The following is a 22,739-nucleotide window of genomic DNA, read 5'->3' as shown; positions in this document are numbered from 1 at the left end:
GCTGGTAATTTGTTGTGGCGCGGTTGGTCTCTTCGTTGCGTTGCGTATGTGTCTCTTTTTAAATGTGTGCTGTTGTTTCATTTATACAATTTTTTTTTTCTTTCTTCTTCGATTCCTCACTGTATTCATATTCCGTTCATCGTGCACACGCGAATATTGTTCGCTCGCACATCGAGCGGCTGTGTGTGTGTGGTGTGAGTGAGTGAATGAGTGATATTTTGTTTTATTTAAGCGTGTGTGTGTGTTTTATTTTCGTTTTTTTTTTCTCTCGCCAATCATCCAATCTTATTGCAGCTCACAGTCGAAGAAAACGAATGAGAAAAAAAAATCGTAAAGTTGGTTGGTGCGGCAGCACAATGTTATTTCGTTTTTGTTTCTTTGGATGCAATCCAAATCAAAATGGAAAGTTTCATCGTCGTTGTCGTCAGTTTTTCATTCAATAATACATCGCACAACTGATTCGGATGTCATTTTATATTCATCTGTTGAAACGATAATAATATTTCGTCCCATATTTCTTCTTCTTCTTTTTGTTTTCAATACACACAGCAAATGAAAATAAAAGAATCATCATCGTCGTCATTGACAGGCAAATAGCTGTGGGAATTGCAGGCAATTGAATATATGTGTGTGCTTTGAATTGAATCGAATTGTTAAATGAATAGAAAAAAAAAACAGACATCAAGTGAATATATCAAATGATAGACAACTATTTTGGGTGATTTAATATTTTGTGCGTTGTGAAACTCGACGATATTCTTGGCAAGAAGTGGAACATTTTCGGAGCATACAGTAGTGCGTATTATGACAAATGTCAGTCGATAATAAAACTGTGCAATTTTGAGACGATCATTTTTCAATTTGATTCAAGTGTTTCGCTCCGTCTTTTCCAATTCAACTCACAGTTTTGCGCGTATGTAGTTGTGGCTCAGCTGAGAAAGAGAGAGAAAGAGAGAGAAAGATAAAGAATTGACAATCGCAATAAAAGGGATGTGTGTATAATAAAAAGGTGTGTGAACTGTAATTATGTGACTTATAATTACCAGCTACAGAGAGTCAGAGATTAGCTGAAATCAGGAAACTCAGTTTTGCTCATCGCCGTGGCACGTACGATCGGTGGGAATAATTATTAATTCGAAGTAATCTGTCGATTCAGAAATGATAAGGCATAAAGTCACGTACATAATTAAACAATTGACCGTGTAATGCGAAGTGTTGTGCAAGCTCAGGAAGAAAATTACTGATAAATTGATAAGAAGAGGAAAAAACAAATTTGCGGCAAAAAAATCATTTTTTTTTTTGCATTTGAGTGAAGAAAGAGAGAGAGAGAGGAAAAAAGTAGACACAAATCAAATATTCAACAATCACAAATAGTTCGACAACAAACACGGATGGTGCATATAACCCGTTCAGCTGCATTTACTGAGTAGTGTGCCGTTGCTGCTTCGTGCATTTTTTCACTCTGATTTTTTTCCATCGGTTTTGTTTTATCTCGATTCATTCGGACTGGTTTCTTCTTCTTTAATTGTAGTTAGAGTTATCTGGAACTCGTAATATCTTGTTGGAAATCGGTTGTCGTGCAACAGCCGTGTGTGATATCATTTCGGTCACAGACTGATATTGATGCCGTTCACCGATTGCAGTCGTTTGTTTAGATTTTCGCGTCTTTGTTTTTTCCATCATTTATTAACAATAAAGACAGATATGATATTCAGTGCGCGATCAACGGTGTTCGCATCATGATCGACTATCAAAAACTGATCTAAATTTTGTGTACACACACACACACAGAGAGAGAGAGAGAGAGAGAGAGAGACCGAAAAAAATCGTATGTTTGCTGAGTGCCAAACTGATGACAAGGGCACAGTTGAATGCTGAGCCAAACATATAAAGTGAATGTGAATTTCAAAAGTGAATCGAGCCGAAAGAGAAGCTACATTTTAAAATAAAAACGACTCTAGCCATCGTCCCTTGAACAAAAGCGAAATAGACAAATATCGACTATAATTCTTATTTATATAATTTGTGTATGCATATTCAGTGACTTTTGACAGATTGACACCACTACACGACAACGAACAACGTCGTAGCCGTCCGCGCACAATACATGTGAGTGTATTTGTGGAGAACGATGAGTTGCAGTGAGTTAGTTAGTGAAATGAGTATGAATACATGCGTGAAACGATCGCTCGATTAAAATAATTATCGCAGAGTCGCGCAAATGGTTTAGTGAGTCTACACTCAACTGAGTGACGTATGAAATCTTCTTTATAAACAAATTCAGTGGTGATTCTCACGTCGGCTACTTCGGAACGCGCCGAATTGCCCATAGTTTTCTTCTCTTCCACATATGAATGTGAGTTCCGCGCGCCGCGCTCACAAACCGAAACCTGTTATGTATTTGTGTATAGCATACGAACAGAAAAGAGACATGTGTAGTGAATGTGCGCCAGCTTATCAGAGAGAAGCAAATGTAGAAGAAGAAAAACAACAACAACGTAAACTCGGTTTCTGTTTCCACTGATTGCTACTAAGTTTGTTATTATTTGCTGTTGTTTGAAAAATAGAAACAATTTGTCTCTTTCACTCGCATCAGAACTCGCGTGAATCACATCTCTTCGAACTTGTTTGTTTTGAAGAGAGAAAAAAATAGAGAAAGAAAAACTCAGTTAGAAGAAGCGAAAAAGTGAATATATCGAAAAAGAAGAAGAAGAAGAAGAAAAAGAAGAAGAAGAAGAAGACAGAAACAGAAAACACATAGTATATGTATAAAGTTGGTGAAGTTTTGTCGACTCACATAATCGCATCGAAACCGATCCATACATCGTTTGACGTCGTTACGAAACACACAACCGCAACAAGCATAAAATGCAACTCTTTGATTGATATTATTAAGTAAGTACCTCGAGCCCGAGTAATTAAAATACAAAGTTAATTGATCGAAGTGAACATTTTCCATATATTATTATACTTAGGCGTCATGCATGCAAACGGCATTTTTTTCCGTTTGATTTCAAAGGAAAAAGCTATCGAACGAGCCCCAGATCGCACATATACATTATGCCATTTCCCATCTTAATAATATCACTAAAAATAAACAGATCGATTGCCATCATCCTCATAATCGTCATTTCGCATGTTCCATTCAAACGTAACAATTTTGCAATGGATGATATAATTTTTGTCTTCATTCGTCTTCGACTGTCAACCGCCTCATTTTTCGATTCGATTGGCCTAAAACTTAACCGAAAAAGTGGTTTGTCATGATGATATAGAATATCAATGTAAATGTAAATGGTTGCTGTGTAGAAAAAAAAGCGGCGACAAAACAATGTTAAGTGAATGATATGGCTGTTTGTGAAGTGGCTTAAAGAGCCAGTGTCTTTTCGCGCTCGCGCCCATGTGTGTGTGTGTGTGTTTTAAAAGCACGGCCAATAAACGGTTATCGAACGGTGCGCGAAGGGATCGACGACGATAATCGGTCGTCGATTGAAAGAAGCGAAATAAATAAAGGTTTAAAGAGGTACAAAATTAAAATATGAACTGTATGTAATCCATTTTTTGTTGTAGGTCGGTGACGTTGATTATTCTTTATGACACCGGTGCAAATGAAAGTGCCACAAATCGTTCATCGATCGCGGGGTGTCAGACCACAATGTGCATTTGTGTATGAGCACGCGCATAAAACCTTTTTATCGAAATTTCGCAAATCATCAATAAATATACAAGAATTTGTGTGTGTGTGTTTTGTTTGGCTTTCGGTCGTTGTGTCTTGTTGCCAAAAAAAAAAGAGCCTATGGGTGTGCTTGAAGCGGATATCGTCAATACTTTGCGTCGCCTGGTCGTGCGACATCGTTTATCGGTCTTTGTGTCTCTCTTTGTGTGTGATTGAATACGATTCAAATTTTTAAATAAAATATTTATGTTGGTGTGGACGATTTGCACAATCAAGAATTTAAACGAAGAAGAAGAAGAAGGAGACGACAGCGAAAAAAACAAACAAACAACACGACGAAAAACAGAGAGAGAGAGAGATAGTGATTTGAGCGCGTATGCGCGACAGTATTTCGTGTTGTTAAAAATACACTTTTTGAGAAATCATTTAGCCAATCGGCAGGGCGGGTTTTTCGTATATATTTTTGTCAAGATCATATTTGATTGCGTATGTAATGTTTCATTCACGTTTCTCTCTCTTCCAGCAAACGAAGAAAAAGATGTAAAATATAGCCAAGTTAATTATTTTGTTGCGCTTAATCGCTGCAGCATCCACTTGACTCGGATGCTCGTTTTCGTGCGACTCTAAATAAGATAATTTCAGAGCTAATCTCTCTTCATTTTTGTTCGTTTAAGATAAAAGAATATTTTGAATTTGAATGAAGCAACATCGCGCGATCGATCGCACGACTGGTCACTTTCATTGCAAATATTCGGGCTGATCGCGATAACAAGTGGATAAGATTAACAAATCAAATTAAGCAAACGAAAAATGTTATACCGCACACACCGAAATCAATTTAATTCCAAGTGGTTGTTTTTTTTCTCGCTTCATTTCGATTTTGACGGATTTGCTTATATTTGGAATGATTTTCTGATGACATTTTTATTTAGTAGCTAGCGAACGACAAACGTTTTTTTTTTTGCTCAACAATATTATGGCGAAAACGAATCTCCACAACTGGTTTCGCATTGCAAATCACCATTTAAATAAATGATATATTTATCGTGTGTGTGTTTTTTGTTCTGTTGTTTGCTGTGAAAACTGGATACACAAGCACAGAAAAAAAAACACGAATCATTTCCTTTTTTGCCGTTTTAGCACTGCCAAAAATGAATCGTGTATCGCGCAAATCGAACGCAAATCACACTCAAATGCATATACACACAAACACACATTAGCCAATGCATAATAAGTACGATATGAAAAATATGCAATTTTCAGCATAAAATTTTCAACACAAATCCGTACAATCATCCAATGTGTGCGCGTACAACGAAAATGCACGAATTTTTGCATACTCGTTTCGTTACCTATGTAAGGCACCGACTTTTCCAATTTATATGCATTTATTCATTGCCAATCGTCGCCAGTTTGATGTGCACTGCTACTGCCTTTGTTGTACGTCTGACAAAAAGAAGTTTTTCTAATTCGCTAAAATTGCAGGCAAATTGAGGAAAATGACATGCGATTTGAATGCTTTGAATTTTTTTCCAGAAAAAAAAGTATTTGCCATCGGAATGCAGGCACGGCACACACACACACACATGATTTTATTGTAAGCAGTTCTTTTTTTTGTCGTTTAATCGCTGCGAAAAGTGCGACAAACAACAAAACAAATACGGATGCTAATTGTTTCAGAAATCAGCATTAACAAAAAGAGTAAACACCCCATGTTGCACTGCCCTTTTTTAGCTCGTTCAATTTTGCGTATTGTATTTGAATAGCAAAAAATTGTTCGGATTTTCCGTTTGTAGAACACACACAACGTGCCTGCCGTAAGTGATATACAAAACTTGCCCCTGTCAATTCGATTGAATTTGAACAACGCATTTTTCATCTAATTCGACACGAGCCGCTTGCAATTTGAATTGGGAAAAAAAATCACACATATCAGAATGTGGTTAATTCTAATTTGGAATGTGATTTTATTTGATTTTAATCGTTTTTCAATGATTCAAACAAACAAAAAAACCAGCAATGGCTACATTTTACTAAGCGAGATAAAAAACAATTAAACCTAATTACTGCCCGAGCATATTGGCTACCGTAATTTGAGATATATTCGAAATAGTTGGCAGAGTTTTTTTTGTTGTTGTTGCTATTTCAATTGCAGAACTAGATCTCCTCGGCGATCATACACGCCGCGCAGAGGCATTCCACTTTTATGTGGAACATCAATTTCAAAAGCGGCTCGCAATCACTTTGTATGGAATTCATCGGACGTGAGTCGAATTCAACCGCCAAACTTGCCAATTTCAAAGAGATGTTTCTTTTTAGTTGGCCAGCCAATGTGTTCATATGTTTGTTGAGCGTAACATTTTCATTTTTCAACTCAAAAATGGTGTTCTGCAGAGATTTAACATGAACTCTTCATCTGTTCATTCGTTAAGCTGTTGACGTTTTTGTATATACTCATTTTTTTGTGTAAAATCTCCATAAATTCTGTGTTTTAACAATATTTTCTTCAATTCACCACACCATGTCAAGTTAGTTCGACTCTAGTAGCGTGGTTAACGGCGATGCATCGAAAATGCCACCAATTTCAATCATAATGTCGTTTTACTCATTGGGATTTATGTATTGTATTAAAAACAAGTTCTTCTTACGAAATCACTTGAATAACAATATAAAATTGCATTTGAATATGACGCTGTGTGACTTGTAGCTTAATTTCTAGCATTCACAAAGTGGCATCATTACCGCTTGTTTTTTATGATTGGCCACTGTTTATTCAATTTTGTAATTTTTTATGTATTGCAATCAAGAGATCAGTCATATAATAGAGTGTTTCGCCTTCAATCACGGCGATGAGAAAAGTGAGCGAAGACATCAACGCCGCGGCTAATTAGTTAGTCATTAGTCATGCTTATAATAATTACATTTAGTCAGTAAATCAGGAGATAAACAATGACAATGTTATTGATTCGCTATACGGTGATGTGTGTGCTAGAGGAAATCAACGTAAATCCGTACGCGCGCACACATAGTACGATTAAACCGTTAAAACTCATTCGGTTGTTAGATGAATCGTCGTAAAAAAAAAAAACTTATTTCAATGCAAATTTCCATGAATGAAATACAAAATATGGAATTCTATTTATTTTTTTTTCCTATATTTAAAAATAAATGACTTCTCTTTCCACTTGCTCACACTGTTGATGTGAGTTTTTTTTTTATGTTGTACGTTTACGTCAATGCCTTCATTTAAATTATGGTCATTCGTACATGGTAATATTTTCAGAATTCGAAAAATATCACCGAAATAAATAAGTTTTACCGGAATTAATGATGATCGTATACGCAGATCGTTGACTGATTCCACACAGAGATCTATCTGCATAATCAAAAACTCAATCTTGATCTTATGCTAATTATACAATGACGTACGCAATTCACGCATTTACATGCTAGATTCTTCGGTACCGACGTTAAAAATAAATCACATGAAGATGAATAATAAAGAATGTATTTTTAGCAACAGTTTTGGGGTGTCCTGTACTATAAATATACGATGTGTTTGTGTGTAATAAAAAAGGGGCCGGTTTTTATCATGGTTTTTTTCCTTTCAACATCATTTTTGTCCATTCGATTTAAATTCGATTTCGATTTGTTTCTTCCCGTTTATCGATCGCCTGATTAAAAACCGGTACGACACACAAACTCCTCCATTAATCGATTTCTTTGACCGTGAACTTTAAATGTTCGCAAATTTTTCGGACGTCTCAATTTTTCTGGTCTTGCGAAATCCTCGCTGGACTTGCATCAATTGCCCCACTCATTGTTCGATTGCATTGTTCGCGCGCTGTACTTCGATATCATTTGGAACAAAGAAAATTTCGCGGAAATTGCAATACACCGAAGGTCTGATAAAGATATTCGCAACAAAGAGATTGTTTGCATTTTCTTATAAAAATAAAGTGACATATTTACAACACTCTCTCTCTCTCACTATCGAATGATAACGGTTCGTATGTTATAGTTGTTTTTTTCTTCACTCGTTCATGTTGATTCCATAAAATGACTTGTTTATTCGGTGGCGATAAATAATTTATCGCCCCGAAAACATCGTCATGTTTTATCCTGTTTTTTTTTTTGTGAATTTCTAACAAAAATGACTCTTAATTGTGCTTGCACAAAGAGATATTCACAAGTTAAATATGACAAACCGGCGACAAAAGAAATAAACATAATTAGTAATGCACTCTTATTGAGGCTCTGAATTAGCCAGAGTTGTTTTTTAAAAACGCAAAATAAATTGTTGTGCGGATTAAATTTCAGATACGATATATACATATATACATGAACAATTGTGCTGTGTCGTTTGTCAGCAATCGTCCATATTTCCGCGTAATGCACAAATTAGTCAGCCAATTAATCATTTCAATTTTGAAAAAATCGGATGTGGTTTTTTCTGTCCAACAGCAAGAAAAAAAGTTCGCTCTTATTAATGATATCGCATCGTATGTTTTATGATAAATACATAGATTTTTTACTTAAGAAAAATGGTCGTTTACTTCTCATTTCAAAAATGGTTTCCTTCTCTATTTTCAGTGTGTAACATTTGCAATTGAAGCGATCGTGACATAGAGCCGACTGTGATGTGCACGACCGCAATGAAAACACCAATCGATAGTCAAATTTCCAATGAACATTTCTTGCCATTTTCGTTGAATAATCAAGTGAAGAGTTTACAAAGGAAGCTTTGTTGGTTGCCACCACCACCGCTACCATCGTCATCATCGCCGTCGTCGTCTGGGAATAGTTGCGGACAATCATCGAAAATCATATCGTTAAGGAGATACAAGCAGACAAAATGGATTCATCGTCATCACCGTCAGACAGTCTTATCGAAGAAAAGCCTCAGGTTGCCGGTACGTTTCATTTCTTAATTATTATCTCTCCCATTCGTCTAAATCTTCAGCTCAGCTCGACGATCACGTTCGTTCATTGATCCTTATCATATAGTTTTTATCCATTGGCATGTAACACATTCAGTGAGACCGTAACAAATTGCAAAAAATGTGCAATAATCTTATCGCGTGCATTTACCCTTACTAAACCAATTTTTCTCTCTCTCTTCTTTCTTTATTTGTCGCCCGATTTCCAAAGTGCGCATGAGTTTCTCCACTTCGAAAGTGAAACGAAAAAAAGTTTGTACTCTGATAGCCGATGAGATGAGAGAAAAAAAAGCATATATTCAGATAGTGTGTAATAAAAAGTACTTAAACTGATATCATTGAGAAGGTCTGAATTGAGTTGAGCGATTTTTGCGAGTCATTGTTTTGCTGAACCAAGTCGAGTTCGTTGCAAACGATGACTAATGCCATCGGTTTTTTTTTGTGTGCATTGCATATATGATATGCAATACACTTTCTTTGTTTTGTATCCAGCATACAAAGTTTATGTTTTTATTTCTTTCTTTTTTTCTCGTTTGTTACTCATTATTATCAGTTGGTTATGGGTGGTGACACCTTTTCAGAAACACACTCGCTGCAAATGGAAATGATGTTCAAAACACACTTTCATCTAAATCGAAACCAATTGTGGCCGTGAAAATGGGATTTTATCTTTTCAATGGTACAATTAGTCATGCTAAAAGTCTTGATTTCGTTTTCATCGTATTCTTCTGCTGATAACAGCATTCGGAGTAGAGCAAACATTGAAACACATTTGACAAAAGCAGCGAGAAAAAAAAACCATATACTTAGATAAAAGCATATCCATAAATAGAGTTGCCGGCAGTGACTGGAACAACATGGAACTACATATTTGTCACTTCCAGTTGATCGTTTGTGTGCTGCTTCTGTTGTTTTTATTTTTGTTATTGTACGTTGTTTTTTTTTCTCTTGTGTCTGAGCCCCGAGAATGTTGCGAATAATGTCAACGAATGTAATCACCAGAACGGGATGCTACGAGTAAAGCCTATCTCGTTCAAGTAGATACGCTTCATTCTGTTTGCAAAACATATAAGCCTCTGTGTGTTTCGGGGAACACCCAGAAAATGCGAATAAAGAGAGTCAAGCACCAACGAAAAAATTAAATCGAAACAAAAAAGAGAGTATCCTAAACAAACATTTTGTCTCTTCATTTGGTAAATTACTTTATTGCCCGGATCTTAATCCGGATTAGTAGGAGATCTCTTGAACGAAATCGATTGTTTAGTTTCTTTTTGAAAATTTGCATAAAAAATGCACCATTTTCGAGATGAAAAAAAAATGTATGTGTTTGCTCTGCATAAAAAAAAGAGTGCAAAACGATCAAGAATTTCAAGAACAAAGCGCATATTATCTCAGCACATTCACCATATATCTCGGCAACGGTGGAGGTTTGCATATAATGGCATTTTACTTAGAGGACTCGAAAACATTCCGTTCATTTTGATCGATCACAGCAACAAAAAATCATTTGGTCAATCATAAATGCCTAGAGGCTATTTGGCATTCTCTCTGGCCGTTTCATTGTTTCTCACTATTTGCGGAAAAAATTGTTTTGATTCTGTTCTTTTTTTTCTTCGATTTTAAGTTAAAGATTGCAAGTACAATCGGTCACCGCACTGACTGTATGTTTACATTTGGTTGTTGTTGTTTTTTTTGTTGTTGTTCTTTGTGTTCCTCGTATAAAATAAATTGTAAAATAATTACTATCGAAGGAGCGATGAAAAAAAAACCTTGAGTGAGTCGACCGCGCAGTGAGTGATGTAGTACGTGTCCAATAGCGTGCATTAGCGAAACATACGCTCGCTTAATCAGCCACTTTCAGAGCCAAACTGAATGAAAAAAAAAATCATCACCAACTACATGTATTGAAAATAGAAATGCCTGCATGAAATGCAGTGTCGCACAAGCGTTTCAAACGTTGCCTATTTCAAATCTCGTTATCAATTTTGATGCTTCCATAATTATAAACACCGAGTTGCTATGCACTGCGCTGCACTCTAGCTGGCCAGGCATGTGCAATCACACACCATTAGTCCACATACATATAATCTGTTCGTGATGTAATTTGCATTCGAAAATCAGCGTCGAAAAACGCGTATCAAATCGACCGTTTCGCTCTCACCGTGCCAAAGCAAAGACGAACAAAACGACTGCATTCTCAAACGAAGAAACTGTACAAATGACTATTCGATCGCGATTCATTTCAAATAACGATCATTTCAAGCCTCTCATCTTAATTAGTTGTCATAACTTTTTCTCTCTGTAGTTTCTTCGAAAATTATCGCAAATTATTGCGAACAAAAAACTGTCATATAAATATTTTCGATTCGTGTGTTATTCGGAGGCAAAATACCGACAGTCTAGATTATCAACTCAATAATGGGAAATATTGGCATTTTCATGCCGAGCACAACTCAACATTGTCGCTTGAGATGTTATTTTCCCATGTTTTTATTTCAATTAGTGATATATCGCACAGTGTCATTCGTATTTTGTTGTTTTGCTCGGTTTTTCACTGTCTGGAGGCAATTTTATGGGATGCTAGTCTGCTCTCGAATCGATAACCTTATTATTCATTGCCTTTTTTTTTTGATAAATTCCTCCCGAGTTGAGAGCTAAACGCAGAGCGCCGAAAGCAGAGTGAATCGCAAGTCTCTTTTGCTCTCAATCTCTATGAGTAATATATATGTATTTACTGTAGCCGATTAACAATCAGTGCCGTTCGTCTGGAAGCTATACGCATTTTGTTGCTGCTGCTAGCTCTGTGATTAAAATCAATTGCGATAACTTTGTGTACATGTCTGCATCGCCGTTATCTCGACAAATAGAACACTTCTGTCTTCTTGTCCATATAATCATCATCGGGGTGATAATACGAGAGTGAAAGTCGATAAAATGATGAATTTCGTTCAACATCGATGGCAAATGCGTCAATTTTTGTTTGAAACTGTGTGGTTTTGACTCGCAGCGTCTAAATGATAATCGACTGATGGTACAAGACAAATAGTTTCATAATGGCATTTAGGTAATGTGCATGAACGATCTAGAGACTCGCATATACCGACTGGACCGAGATAGACAGAGATGGAGAGAAGAAAACCTTTAATTAGCGCTGTAACAACATCGTTTTTACCATTTAACGGCTTATGAAACATAAACAGCTGTAATTAGCTCGGGCAAATACATGCATCCGTCTTGTTGCTCCGTTGCCGTTCTTCTTGTTGCGGATTTTTCTCTCTCTCTCTCTCTCTCTCTCTCTGTGCGATGTTTTCAAAAGACACAGCTCATAGTTATAAAATTGCAATGCCATAAAAACCCGAATATAAGGGATAACGAAAAAAAACAAACATTTTTTCGCATTCGAAAATGTTGGTGTAAATTTCCAGTGTCGCTTCCCATTCTTGGTCCATTCTAGTTTTGTTAAGCGAGAAAAAAATACAGACAGAAAAAACTACGAGATTGAAACAATTCCAAATAAAAACTTAATATTTAGAAATGCAAAATAAACGACCAAGACACAAAAAAAAAACTCTCTCGATATTTCCGAAGATTTGTCAACAGGCAAGTTTTAACAAAGGGAAGAAGCCGCTAAAACCGCTATATGCATCCATATTCATTAAAGTAGTGATAAACAGATAACTCATATATTTGTGCCTTGGTATTGATCTCTCTCTCTCTCGTCTAGCTCGAAATATAGGCATATAAACACAAACAACGAATGTAAATGTAAAGTAGATTCGGCTAAATATCGTTTCGACCGGGCACACACTGTTGCGAATGTGACAAACCAAACACTCGCAAAAAAAAGATACAGAACAAAACAAAAAAAGAAGAAAAACAACAGCGACGACGACGACGATGAAAAGAAGAATACACAAAGCAATGGAAAAGAGAGTGCGACAGAGAGCGAGCACGCAAGCGAGAGAGATAATTCGTAAATAACAACAAACAGCAACAATAGCAATGTGTGTAATGTTCAGAGCTTCGCACACAAACACACACGCTCACACACAAACAACACTTATTCTCTTACTCTCATTTACCGAACGCAATATATATTAGCCTGGCCTGCTTGGCCAACGTAGACTTCGACGTCGTTTTCGATAATTATTATTTCTTATTTATGTTCTATCGTTCCGTCGATGAACATGTCACCGCCATCGTGTATCGAGTGACAAGTTTTTTTTTTCCTTTCGACACTTCCAAAATCGAGAACCCTGTGAATTGAAAGAAAAAAAGTGAAATTTCCGTGCGATTAATTATAAATTAAGATTCTGCTAAAAATATTTATTGAAGAAAAAGAAAATTGATTGAATGACAAAATCGTATAACACGAGCCGTCGTCTGTCCACAATCAAACACTACTGCACCGACTGCCGAATGATAACAGCATTTTAAAGCGCGTAAATACATTTTTTTTTTTGCATTATCTTGTTCACCAATGCTGCGCGACTACTCTACGGTGTTTAGTGAAATTTTGCATTACAATTACTTGTCGCACGTCAAATTCTATAGAACCATTCTGGTAGACCAGAAAAAATTGCAATCAGAGATTTCTTTTTCGTTTGGCTATGTGTCGACTACGTAACGCATAAAACGTGCAAAAAAAAACAGTTTATTTTCAAGTGTACACAAATTTTTTCGTTTATTTTTTCCGCGTACGGACAAGTGTGATTTTGAGAAGCGGAATTTTTTCAAAGCAAGATTCTCTAAAGCAATAAAAGACATTTCGAGCGAAGAAAAAGCAATCTAATCGTTATGAAAAAGGAACTCGTTCCTTACGATTATTACTACGAATCAAGTGGTCAGTCGGCAATGATGGTTGCAAATGGGCACGCTGGTTTGCATCCAATGCATCATCCCTTCAATTTGGAAGACAACTTTTTACACATTCTCGGTAAGAATCAATGCGTATCAATATCAAATCAAATTTTATCGGAGGCAACAAGTGCCCTCAATCAATTTAGCTCAACGGTGGATTGTCAAAACATCGACACCGTCCACACGGTTTATTTGTTTGGATGTGCCAAAGTAAACATGAATTTTCCATCAATTCGATCATAAAAATGACGATGATATACACACTTAAAGCGAAATTATTTCTTGTTGGTCATTTCTTTTCTTCTCGTTTACGTAACTGGTTGTTATATATCTTGTCTGTGCTCGAAAATACTTTCGGTGTAGAAAGATTTGAAGTATTTTTTGTGTGTATGTGTTCGTTGAGGACGGCAAGCATATATCTGTGGTCTCTGAATTCTGTTTGTTGTTTCGTCTATTGAATTATTTTTTTTCGCTTCTTTCACGCGATATTTCGTATAAATACGATTAAGAAGAATGAGAAAAAAAACCTCACATTTTTATTTATAAACAAAACGGACTTGTTTTGATTTTGAAGTCTGTGTATAGTGTGTACCACAGTTTCCTCTGTTGCGCGCGCGCGCGCTCGCGTTAGCGTTAGCTGTGCAGCTCGGAAATTTTTTGTTTCTCGTTTTCTCATCGTGCTTAGCGCGTCATGATAAGATCTGACCTGCTGCTAGAGAGGATTGGTGAGTTTCGAATGATTGCCACATATTGAAATGATTGACCAGCTCCTCGCTCTCTGTATTGTCGTGAAACAGCCATAAAATCCAAACATTATCACGTGGCATCCAATATATTTTTCGATTTCCGACTTTTTTCCTTCGTTCAACTCCGTTTGACGTATCCGCAGGTACATTTGCATATTTGTTTACGACAAAACCTTGACAACATTTTGGTCACTTTGCATCTCCATCTGATCGGGGAAAGAAGAGGAAGAATTGTTCGGCGGTATCTCTTGAAGTTATTGTTTTTATTTTAGTCATACACGAAGTGAATGGATCTATTTTTGAAAAAAAATTAAAATCACATGTTCAACAAACAACTTTTTTTCGCGTTCTTATCGCAGTGAATTAACTAGATGTCGCGCCCAGATGATATCGCACATCAATCAGCAGGTTAATTTTATTTAAAAAAAAAAAATTAAATGGAAATGATTGAATTTCCCGTCTTATCAACAATTCATGTAAATCATGCACGACGCATCACAATTTGCTGACACCGTGCGCGATCACGCGCACATCAATAATGCATACATTGCCTGACGTGAACGATCCAATGATGAACGATCGATTTTTCCAAAACAAAAACACATTTTGGATGAATTCATTTACATAATCGCAATGGCTTCGTGTGTGCGACGAAAAAACAACAACTATATTTACGTTCACCAACGTCATATTTTCGGGTTTATTTTTAAAGACATTGTTTGTTGAATTTCAAAGAGATTTTCTCTCGATAGTTTGTTATCAAAATTACGATTATTTATTTAATATTTCATATATTTAGTTGTGTGCCAGAAATAGAATCAAAACGTCTATCGTAAAAAAAATCGATCGCTCTTAATTAATTGCGCCTGTTTCGATTTGCATATTAAATTCTCTTTTTTTTTTGTGTGTTTATTGTTGATTTCGGGGGAATATTTTTTTAATCGGCTGCTGATTAGACGAATGAAGCGTTGTCGTTTCTTATGATAGCTATTCTTTCAAAATTTACACATTGATGTTGGTCCGTACGACAAGTTTATATTATCTAAGAATCTAAGCGTCAAACATTGCTTTTGTTTTCATCGAAGCGAAGCGGGCGACGGGCAGAACGGCAAAAAAATCGCAAATCAGTGTGTGATGTGGAAAATGTTGTCGTGAAATTGGTTGTGTAATGCGGAAGAAGTGACGAGAACATTTTTACACTGATATTATTTTCGGTAGTTTTAAAAATAAAAGAAAAAAAATAATTGGGAAACACTTTCGCTTTCGATTGACATTCCACTCGATATAAAAATGTTCACGGCAAAAATTGATTAACGATCGGTTTTATTGGTCGAACATACATTAAGTGTGACATTTCTGTATGATAAGCAAAAATTGTCTCGGTCCGATAATATATTGAGTTTGTTTGTTTTTTTTCAGTTGCTTTTCTTTTTTCCTTTCGATTTCAAAGCCAAATCACACGTCTTGGAATTTTTTTTTTTTGACCGATTTCACTGTTTTTTTCTCTCTTCATTTTCTTGCTTCACTTCATTTCTTCGATCGACTTTAATTCTAAAAATACATATGGCCAATTCTATATTCGACCACGATCCGACACTGGTTTTGCTTGCAGTTATTGTGTGTGCTGCTTGAAAGGCAATGACGAAAAGAAAAAGTGTCCGAATTTGAATTTAATATCTCGTATATTTTCGGGCTGATCAATTTAACCTTACATGTTTTACTATATGACGTTCTGCCGTTTTACTGCGTAGAAAAGAACCATCGATGCAATTCGCCTTTCGCTGAACAAAATGTAAACATGCAAGAGGACACACAAACACACACATACGTACACGCACGAAAAACATTTTTCGTACAGTCACGAGAGAAGGCTACTGTTTCCATTGAAACAGACTCATAATTACTCACTGGCGCGAGCGCGCGATCGTACCAGTCATACACAAAAACAATGTGATACTCATTACTTCGATTAACAAGAAAAAGAGCACAGTAATTGCCGAACCTTTATACTTTTGACGTCAGTCCACGTCATACATGTATGCATACTCGAATTCATCGCTGTAATCCATTCATGTTTTTCTTTTTTTTTCTCTCTCGTTTCATCGTTTTTTCATTCACGTCGTGCTCAAAATTGTTGAACTTGCTATTTACACGGGTAAAAAAATGGCTCGTCGTGATTTTCGGGGCGATAGGCATTTTTGAGCATAGTTTCGTTACAGCTCCAGTTGAAACCAACGCACTGTTCTGCGACACATAAACATTTTGTCGTCCCATCGCAATGCCACACTTTCATTGTCCAATTGTTGCTGAAACGAAAACGCACAAAACAAATATGGGATTGTTTTTGTTTTTGCCAACTTTTATTTGAAGCACATCATTTTGTCTGCTGTGTGTGAAGCGTCTAGAAAACTGCCTGCCTTAGATTACGTGATATTTTCAGTTCACTAGCTAATTGAAGCGTTTTTTTTCCTCCATTTTCATTCCACCAACAAAATAATCAAAGTGTTGCGACCCACAACTACTAATCGAGGAAAAAAAACAAATATCAACTGAAGGGAAAAAAAACTACTTGAAACTGATTTGATTTGATGAAAAAAAACGCATCAACATTGATAACAGTTATTCGTATCGTTTTCGACACATTTTTCTCTCTCTCTCACACACACGCACAAATACTCTTGACGATCTACTCGAAGAGCAACAAGTTTTTAATTTGATTCAACTCGAAACCTTAGAGTACAATAGAACTTAGATTTTGTTTAATTCTCAATCGGAAGCCATGCTAGACTTTGTCCGACATTCGAAAAAATGTTCGGCACATTTTTGCAAATGATCTCATATCTGCAATTGGTTACCTGCTACATTGGCTTTCGTCGCCTAGGTGATATGAAGTGGTATACTATTTAAGCTCTCAATGAATCATCGATAGCAATTTTTTCCATAATCATGCGATTATTTTGGAATTTTGAATTTGAAAAGTATTTCATATCACTCAAAATTTAGCGTGTGTTCCATCATTTCTCCCAATACGAGTCATATGAGATGAAACGTGGCTTTATTTTGATTGAAAAATTACCAATTCATCATTCTATTTTGATGATTAAGAAATTTAAATCCATCACTTTTATCTGTTCTGATTCTGATGCAACCAAATTTCATTTCACGAATGAATAATTCAAATTAGAATTTTTGCATAGTAAAATCTCTTTTATTATCTGTGAATTTTTGCAAAAAAAATTCCTTTAAAATTCGATAATTAAATTCGCGGCATTGCGGAACCGATAACATGTCATTGGGTGAAAAGAGCAAAAATAAAAAGGGTGACCACGATAATAATACTTCTCCAGAAACTTCAAAATCATTTTATAAATAACGAAATGATATCTCCAAGTGGAGACACTGTTATTATATGCTACCTGTCAACGCGTTCGCTTCGAGACCAGCCTGAAGTTTTATTGTCTATGGAAATGTTTGTCGCAATCGGCACAAGAGAGCTGAACGTGCTCTTATCGTCAAATATATGACTTTATTTACACATTTATTGTCATTCCGGTTAAATTTGTTCTCTCTCTCTCTCTCTCTCAAGATTTATGACGAATGAAGCAACCTAGTCCGTACCACAAACTAAATGGCTGCATTTTATGTCGAAGAGAGAAAAAAAAACCACATTGCCACTTATTCATTTACCCCGATTCAAGAAATAACAAAACCATTTCAAAAAGTGACGTACGCCAACGTGAGTGCTTCGAAATGTGGATTTGTGCTGATAAAAAAAAATTCCACAAGCAATCATAAAATGCAAGATATCAAAAAATATCGGTGGAGTCGTGTGTTTTGAGTTTGTCGAGAGTATTTTGTTTTTCTTTCGCCACCATGCACAATTATGTGGCTGACGCGGGATTCCCAACCATGTGTGTGTGTGTGTGTTGGAACGTTTGCGTTTCATATTTATCAAATGGTAAAGCGACACCAAAACACTCTGTTGTAACAGTGATTTGATTTGGTGCTCCTTCAGACGAACACGATCGGAAGATGAGCAGAAAGAAAAAAAACACACCAAAATTTTTAAAAATAACACCGATTTGAGCGTGTGTATGAGAGAGAGAGTGAGAGAGAGAGAGAGAGAGAGAGAAAGAGATAGAAAATAAAGAGAAAAAAACTGAAATATGAATAAAGGAGAAAACTGAAAAATTCGTCAACCAAAAGAAAAAAAAATCAAAACAAAAATAAAAACGAACAGACGAACGCATATGATTTGATACGAGCCAAGGGAAATAGATAGCCAAACAGCCGTACACCTACGGTCATCGTCATCGCATTCGATTGACTGAAATAAATGGCGCATAATTTTGCAACGCTCAATTCATTTAGAAATCCGTTACTTTCATCTTCCCGGTGAAGAGACATCTTAATTTGACTTTGGAAAAAAAAAACGAAAAACAAATAAACTTAAAAATTAGAAATAATGATTGAAAATGAAAATCTATGAAAAATTAATTTTTTTCGCTTTATTTTTCTTCTTCAACGTATAGAGGCCGACATCCCAGTTGCCAATGAGCAAAACAATGCGTCGGGTATATTGCAGAACAATGGCAGCAACAACAACAACAACAATAACAACAACTCTGTAATCAACGCACAATCGTTACAAACATGTGCAATTTGTGGTGATCGCGCTACGGGCAAACACTATGGTGCATCGTCATGTGACGGCTGCAAAGGATTCTTCCGTCGCAGCGTTCGCAAAAATCAATTCTACACGTGCCGGTCAGTATTTCAACTATTTTTGTCATGCTTTTTTCCATTCGTATGCATAAACGAAACGAGCAGCAGAAATATAATATAACTCTTTGTATGTGTTTCATTTGAAAATATTGTATATTCAGGTTTTCACGCGTCTGTGTGGTTGACAAAGACAAACGGAATCAGTGTCGCTACTGTAGGCTACGGAAATGTTTTAAAGCTGGAATGAAAAAAGAAGGTAAATTCTAAGCCTGACTTGAACTGTTGGTGTGAATGTAATTTTAAACAAATGATTTATCACTTTGTAGCTGTTCAAAATGAACGTGATCGAATTAGTTGTCGACGTCAGAGTAACGATGACCCAGATCCAGGCAATGGATTGGCGGTTACATCGTTGCTCAAAGCCGAAATGGAAAGTCGACAATCAAAAGCCGGCTCCGTTTTGGAAAATGATGCTACAAACGAGGATTTAGCGAATAAGCAATTCGCCAGCATCAACGATGTGTGCGAATCGATGCGACAGCAGCTTTTGATCTTGGTCGAATGGGCCAAACACATTCCCGCTTTCAATGATCTACAATTAGACGATCAAGTTGCATTGTTGCGCGCTCATGCCGGCGAACACTTACTGTTGGGCTTGTCACGCCGATCGATGCACCTGAAAGACGTTCTATTGCTGGGAAACAATTGTATCATTACAAAACATTGTCCAGACGCACAAATTTCACCCAATTTAGATATTTCACGCATCGGTGCACGGATCATCGATGAACTGGTGCGTGGCATGAAAGATGTAAATATTGACGATTCAGAATTAGCTTGTATTAAGGCGTTGGTATTCTTCGATCCACAAGCTCGTGGCCTTAACGAACCACAACGCATCAAAGCGCTACGCCATCAAATTCTCAACAACTTGGAAGATTACGTCTCAGATCGACAATATGACTCAAGGTAGGTTCGAATCTCAAAAGCATTCTTTTGTTCCATGGCAAAAATAAAGAAAGTTTTTTTTTAAAAAAATGAGCAAAACAAGAGAAATGAAAGCTTCAAACTCTAATGAATGTGTTCTCTCTCCCAATTTCAGAGGTCGATTCGGTGAAATTCTGCTGCTGTTACCGGTCTTGCAATCGATTACCTGGCAAATGATTGAACAAATTCAATTTGCGAAATTCTTTGGAATGGCTCACATCGACACCCTACTACAAGAAATGCTATTAGGTGGTGAGTTTTGCTACTTTATTGAAATTGATACGCCGGTTAGAAAGAAAATCCAATACTCATTTTCATGATCATTTACAGCTGATAATTCATCACCAATGACGCCGCCTAACATCGTTGGCAGTTTTAGTCCAGCTAATAATAACATGTGTGATCAAAATCAAGTGGCTCCAACGCAGTTGGACGGCTTATCACAGGATATTCCAATGTCACCGATGCAACAACAAGCCCAAGTATCGCCATCAGCTTCACAGCAGCAACAGCAGCAGCAGGCTCCACAGCAAGCGTCTCAAAGCCAATTAACCGAAATGCCAAATATGGTGGATACGATCGGAGTGCCACTGCAACAAAATATCATAGATCCGTATCGTAGAACAGGTAAAAATTAAATTGTGCGATTCCAACAAAATAAAATTTTCTATTTATTTTCATTGTCAGCTCATCTACAATGACAGTAGTCATGTATTAATCGAGCCATTACTAATTTTATCGCCTTATAAATTTGAACAGGTGCGGAAAATGCGGAAATGTATCGCAACAATGTGCCGAGCAGCAATTATGGAATGTCACCGGGCCTTGTGAACGGTCACCATCATGAGATGCAAATGAACAATTTCGGTCAACCGGCCGTAACAAATGGCTACGGCATGAATTTGAAGCAGGAGCCGGACGTCAATTTTTGACTAGATACAATGTCACTGTGTGACGACACAAAAAGCAATATCATATGCGTCTAATTCAATCACGCACACACACACAAGCAAACAAACACATACACACACAAGCAAACAAACACATACACACAACACGTCGACATTTTAATTTGTACAAATAATTTCATCATTAATTGTTCATTTCGCGAAACGGACGCCACAAACACACAATTTACCCTGGCGTTATGGATTTTTTTTCTTCTATTTTTTCACATTTTTACGATAATGAATACGCGTTATTTTCTCGTCATGAACTCAAGCAATTTATTTGGTGCTAGCTCGTCGCCAAATAGTATAGGCCCCGATTAATGACCAATAATTGTAGTAAAACAAAACATGGTGATGACTCTTTTTAAATTTCATTTTATTTTTTCTATAGTTGACGATGATTTGTTCAAGCGTCAGGTTTTTTTTTCCGTTATTTCTCTACTAGTAGTACAGATCAATCTACTCATAAGTATATACTGAATGGCCAAATAATGTCAGATCAATGTGCGGTTCGATCGTGTATCGATGGCAAAAAATATAGCAGACTCAATCAGGAACAGACATAAGCAATAGCTCAGCCGCAATAGCTCAGCCGCAATTGCATAAGAATTAAGCGGAAATTTGATAGTCGCATATTTCCGCTATCGCGGAATTATTTCGACTTGTTTCGAGAAGGTAAAACGAGAAATTTAAGTAGAATTAGTCAATTAAAAACAGAGCCCATTTTGTCGTGTGGCCTTTTGTCTAAATTATGATTATACACATTTTACGAATTGTTTAATAATTGATAACAAAACCGTAGAAGTAAGCTTTCCGTAGCAATCGAAGAAGAAATTTTCATAGCAATCCATTTAGTAGGTGGTTTTGCAATATTTTCAACTAAGTACGATTACGATGCAAATTTTAATTGAAAAAATTATGTGATGGTTTTTTTTTAAATAGAGCTTAACGATTAACATGTAGAGAGAGAATTTTGAATAGGAGAAATGTTAATGATTACCATTTAACATTGTTATCGTTGATTTGATGTTGATTTTTTTTTTTTATTGCAAAGTGTCTTAATGCCCAGAGGCAGAACAATGACGTTGAAACTAGCAATAGGAATCATTTCAATGCACCGTGTCAAGAGACGGTGATAGAATTTAAAACGGTTTTTTCTAAATGATTTTTGTAACCATCGTCAAATTGAATGGAGATGGATTCGATTTGAAAATGATACGTTTAATAACCAAATAGAGAAGGAACATAAATGAACCCCGAAAAATACCCATTTTTATTGTAATCGAGGGAATCTTACGTTAAATTATTACCGCCAAATCAAAATTTGCTGCTAAATCCGCAAACACATTTTTACAAGCAATTTTAATAAATGAGGTGTTTTGAATAAATACATTGCGTTCATTTTTTTTTTTCAAGTTTGAAATAGAATTTTAACCCTTTTTGTGCGTGAAATTGAACATAAAGGGAAAATTACATTTCAGCCTGGCATTGGAGATGTAATGAGAGATCTTATTGATGCTATTGATGGTCCATGGTACAACCAACAATCATGGAGTATCCATGATGGAGAACAATTAAGCAATGGAAGGATACATGCTCATTATTACGGAGAGGTGTTCGTTTGAAAACGAATAGAAAGCATCGAAGAACCCTGACTTTGTCAAGAACACACACGAAAAGATTCGTAATCCCAATATGCGACTGAACCAGACAATGGCCACCTACAATGGAAAGAAGCAACCGGGGAAGTTCATTTTCATAGATTCGAAACAAGGACAAGGGCATTCACGGTGTTACAAGCTTGCAAGAAAATCATCATATGCTTCGGAAATTCGGAGAAAATACTGCAGTAATT

The 22,739-nt window shown here is 36.4% G+C and overlaps 1 protein-coding gene across 7 annotated transcripts; it reads left to right on the top strand.

The window, feature by feature from the left end:
• On the top strand, nt 1-22,272 carry LOC129567545 (transcription factor HNF-4 homolog). Of its 7 annotated transcripts, none has more exons than XM_055444594.1 (8): nt 1-2,895; nt 8,270-8,589; nt 18,755-18,989; nt 19,109-19,203; nt 19,274-19,916; nt 20,050-20,183; nt 20,265-20,561; nt 20,694-22,272. In XM_055444594.1, exons 2-8 carry the CDS (start codon nt 8,532-8,534, stop codon nt 20,864-20,866), a joined length of 1,635 nt encoding a protein of 544 aa, XP_055300569.1. In that variant the 5' UTR covers nt 1-2,895; nt 8,270-8,531; the 3' UTR covers nt 20,867-22,272. The 7 variants fall into 7 exon arrangements, with proteins under 7 accessions (XP_055300569.1, XP_055300567.1, XP_055300571.1 ...); XM_055444592.1 differs by having other exon boundaries at nt 20,050-20,186; XM_055444596.1 differs by lacking the exon at nt 1-2,895 and adding an exon at nt 3,383-3,523.
• Nucleotides 22,273-22,739: the final 467 nt, after the last annotated feature.

Source organism: Sitodiplosis mosellana, unplaced genomic scaffold, assembly GCF_009176505.1.
Source record: "Sitodiplosis mosellana isolate CC-2019 unplaced genomic scaffold, AAFC_SMos_1.0 Smas_scaffold_11, whole genome shotgun sequence".
In the NCBI taxonomy this organism is placed as follows: Eukaryota; Metazoa; Arthropoda; class Insecta; order Diptera; family Cecidomyiidae; genus Sitodiplosis; species Sitodiplosis mosellana.
This window is presented reverse-complemented; position numbering and strand designations above follow the sequence as displayed.

What these genes read in the sequence shown, in the direction of transcription:
- LOC129567545 (XM_055444589.1), top strand. Translation starts at nt 13,414, where the DNA reads ATGAAAAAGGAACTCGTTCCTTACGATTATTACTACGAATCAAGTGGT. An exon ending in AATCAATTCTACACGTGCCG is followed by an intron (nt 18,990 to 19,108) that starts GTCAGTATTTCA and finishes TTGTATATTCAG; the next exon opens with GTTTTCACGCGTCTGTGTGG. An exon ending in GATCGACAATATGACTCAAG is followed by an intron (nt 19,917 to 20,049) that starts GTAGGTTCGAAT and finishes TCCCAATTTCAG; the next exon opens with AGGTCGATTCGGTGAAATTC.